This window comes from Cyprinodon variegatus, unplaced genomic scaffold, assembly GCF_000732505.1.
Source record: "Cyprinodon variegatus isolate N-32 unplaced genomic scaffold, C_variegatus-1.0 Scaffold533, whole genome shotgun sequence".
Lineage (NCBI taxonomy): Eukaryota > Metazoa > Chordata > Actinopteri > Cyprinodontiformes > Cyprinodontidae > Cyprinodon > Cyprinodon variegatus.
Genome location: NW_015150986.1, coordinates 250,765 through 253,964, shown reverse-complemented (window position 1 = coordinate 253,964; position 3,200 = coordinate 250,765). Strand labels below are relative to the sequence as shown.

The 3,200-nt window shown below is 35.3% G+C and overlaps 1 protein-coding gene and 1 non-coding gene across 2 annotated transcripts in view; one reads left to right on the top strand and one right to left on the bottom strand.

Moving 5' to 3' along the window:
• Nucleotides 1-1,551: 1,551 nt before the first annotated feature.
• Nucleotides 1,552-1,623, bottom strand: trnac-gca. The gene has a single exon. It is a non-coding gene; the product is annotated as a tRNA-Cys (tRNA).
• Nucleotides 1,624-1,810: 187 nt separating this feature from the next.
• pomp (proteasome maturation protein) overlaps nucleotides 1,811-3,200 on the top strand; it is a 3,477-nt gene continuing 2,087 nt past the window's right edge. The window contains exons 1-3 of the mRNA XM_015391244.1: nucleotides 1,811-1,903; nucleotides 2,217-2,314; nucleotides 2,461-2,521. Coding sequence (XP_015246730.1) covers nucleotides 1,826-1,903; nucleotides 2,217-2,314; nucleotides 2,461-2,521 — 237 coding nt within the window. The 5' untranslated portion in view covers nucleotides 1,811-1,825. The remainder of the gene's footprint in view (nucleotides 1,904-2,216; nucleotides 2,315-2,460; nucleotides 2,522-3,200) is intronic.

The window sequence follows — 3,200 nt, the reverse complement described above, 5'->3', positions numbered from 1 at the left end:
TCAGTTTCTATTGCTCACATCTTAGTACAGTTAGCTAAAGCTGTACATTTTAGTAATTGCCAGACCTCCAGTGATCTGGCATTCATATTTTTGGTTGTCAGTGCCATACTTAGTGCAGCTTAAGCGTCTGCTAAATGACTGTGATAATGAAAACTGCACTGCAAAAAATTTAAATCTAAAAAAGTAATTGTTTCCTAAAATAAGTGCATTTTTTTAACTGAGGTGGTAATTGAGCTGCTTTGCCAATGGAATGAGACAATTTACATTTAAAATAAGAAAAAACAATTGCATTGTCTTGTTTCAAGTGCATACTCTCTAATAATCTTATTTTAAGAGTAAAAATACTAATTCCATTGGCAAATCATCTTATTTACCTACTCAAATTAAGAGTAAATACACTTAATTTAAGACTTTTTTTAATTATTTCTGGATCGTTTTTGCAGTGTGAAAACAATGACTACCATATTGTGAACAACTGCATGGAGTGACATTTGCATGTTTGGTCATTAGTTTTTTTTTTTTTTTTGTTATCTTTATTAAATGTTTCTGATGTAATTTCCAGAGCGTATCTTAGGGAAGATTTTTCTCAGAATTCTGACTGAATTCTGACAGTTGATAAACATGTTAGCATCAAGCTGTAGCCATGTCTGTTTTAGAGACTAGCTCTCTTGTTTTAATGACCTTCTGCTCCTCCATTAATAAGGGGAAACCTTCGGGCATGTAAAAAGTTGATTAATTCTGTAATTTTCCACCAATGTGTCATTGAAAAAAGTCAGAATTCTGATTTTTTTTCCCATATTAAACTGAAATAAAATTTAAAAATTAGTTATCTTTATTTTTTTTTTCAGTGGCCCTAATCCTCTTCCGTACTATCTTCTTTCAAAAACTATAACGAATATTGGAGACAGGGGGATAACTCAGACGTACAGGGCGACGTTTGAGGGATGCAGGTCAAGCATCCTGCACCTCAGGAGCTAAGCAGCAGTCAGGAGGATAGTATTGGGAATGATGACCTCATTCCTCACTCCACTGAGGGTTAGGTATTGATTCATTTTCAAATAAAAAAGACTTTATTAATCGCAAAAGTAAATTAAAATGTTACAGTAACTCGTATGTTTTTAACAAGTTGTTGTAGGTGTTGAAAGCTGTATAAAGCATTATATTTGTATAATAATATGATATTTGTATCATAAATATTTAACAGTAACAATGGAAATTTTATTTTATTTTACGGATTTTTGGTGCGTTGCTTTTGTTGCAAATTACAAATGTACACCAGCTGGCTGAAAGCTACTATATTCCTCTTAGTTTTTGATATTTAATGCAATCTGATTGTATAACATGATTGAATTGCCTGTGTACAGTGCCTTGAGATAAGGTGTGTTGGGAATTGGCACTATTTAAATACATTCAATTTAATCTGTTTTACACAGGCCATCAGGTTGGAATAAGGTGGACCCTGAAGAATCCAAACTATAACTTTTCAATCCAACTCCACTTAAAATACAAGATTTTTGAAAAAATAATTACTCAAAAAAAACTCTACAAAAGAGGGGGCACCCGGATTTGAACCGGGGACCTCTTGATCTGCAGTCAAATGCTCTACCACTGAGCTATACCCCCGCTGTACATGTCGGAATGAATACTTGAAATTTATCCGAAACACATGATGATTTCAGGCGTTATGGTGTGACACTGACGGTGAATACTTTTTAATACTAATGGTATTGAAACCACTCAGATGCTAACAGCATATAACATTCCGTGCTTATATTTCGTTTTATCAAATTACGGAGCAGTTTTTCAGGGGCGGGACTTGCACCGGATGTTTCGTAATTACTGTGCTACACCGGCGGATATACAAGCTTACCAAAAGGAAAGTGCAAGGAAAGGAGACACAATGGTATTGTACCATGTTTATTTCATCTTTTTAAATATATTCCTTTTTAAATATTTTCCATCCACTTAATTTATTTTAATCGGCGTTATATATTTCATTATCACCCCCCTTAAATGTTAGTCTGATCATCATGCGGAGCTGACTCGGGAATTTGATTAGTCACTCGAGCTAATGCTACATTAGCGCTTATGTTAGCAGCTATGTTTATCCGTATTTTGTCTTTTTAAGTCGGCTCCGAGTGTTTGTATTTGGTTGTTTTTGATTATGTTTAGCAGACGTGAAGGTCTGAAGTGTTTTATTTCGGTGTGTATCACAGAACAGCCGTGGACTCCGCTCTCAGCTCAAAGACAGTGTACCTGTAGCAGGACTGTGTCCACAGGGGGCCTATGGGGTGCAGGACTCTCTGCGGAGCGGGTAAGAAACCACGAATTATGTTCACTATACTGTTCTTTATTTGTTCAGGTGTTTACTTTATCTGCAAAGAAGAGCCGCCATATTCGGTTAAGTTTAAGGTGCATGTTGGTGGTTGTAACAGCTTTCTCTCCCTCTCTTTGTGACAGCTTCACCAGCATAAAGAATGAGCTCCTTCCAAGCCACCCTCTGGAGTTATCAGAGAAAAATGTAAGCTGTCTTTGCTGTGTCCTTTAATGCGTTAACATTCCTAAAACATATCCAGGAGCAGACCTACTTATAGGCCTGATAGCCTGTACATATGTGGTGAATATGCACAGATAAATGAGTTAGTATGTAAGTTAATTGGGGGGAAAAAGAACAATAAAAATCAGTGATACCCACATATTTAAATCTTATTTTGGATTAAATAGCTTCAAAATTCTTTACTATGATTGACTAATACTTTTTTGACATATTTTTAAAACCACCATACCTATACTTATATTTTGTTCAGTTTTTAAAGGATCCTTAACAATATTTTCTAAATCATAGTTGAGCTTAAAGGAAATGTACGTGTGTCAGTTAGTTCAGGTGTTACTCAGCTTAACGGCATTGACTTTCTTGATAGTTCAATTCAGTAACTTTTATTTTTTGTACAGCACTAGTACACCTTTCCGACACACAATCACATTTCACAAATGAAAACTAGGGATGCACGATATAATCGGCCCCCTATCGGTATCGGCCTTAAAACTGAATATCGGATATCGGCTAAAATCCCAATATCGTGCATCCCTAATGAAAACACAAGAGAAACAAAGTTTTTTAAAAAGATAAAAGTAAGGTGGATAAATAAATAAATATGTGAAGTGCAGGGGATGAATAAAAGCATAGGCCTACATGCATG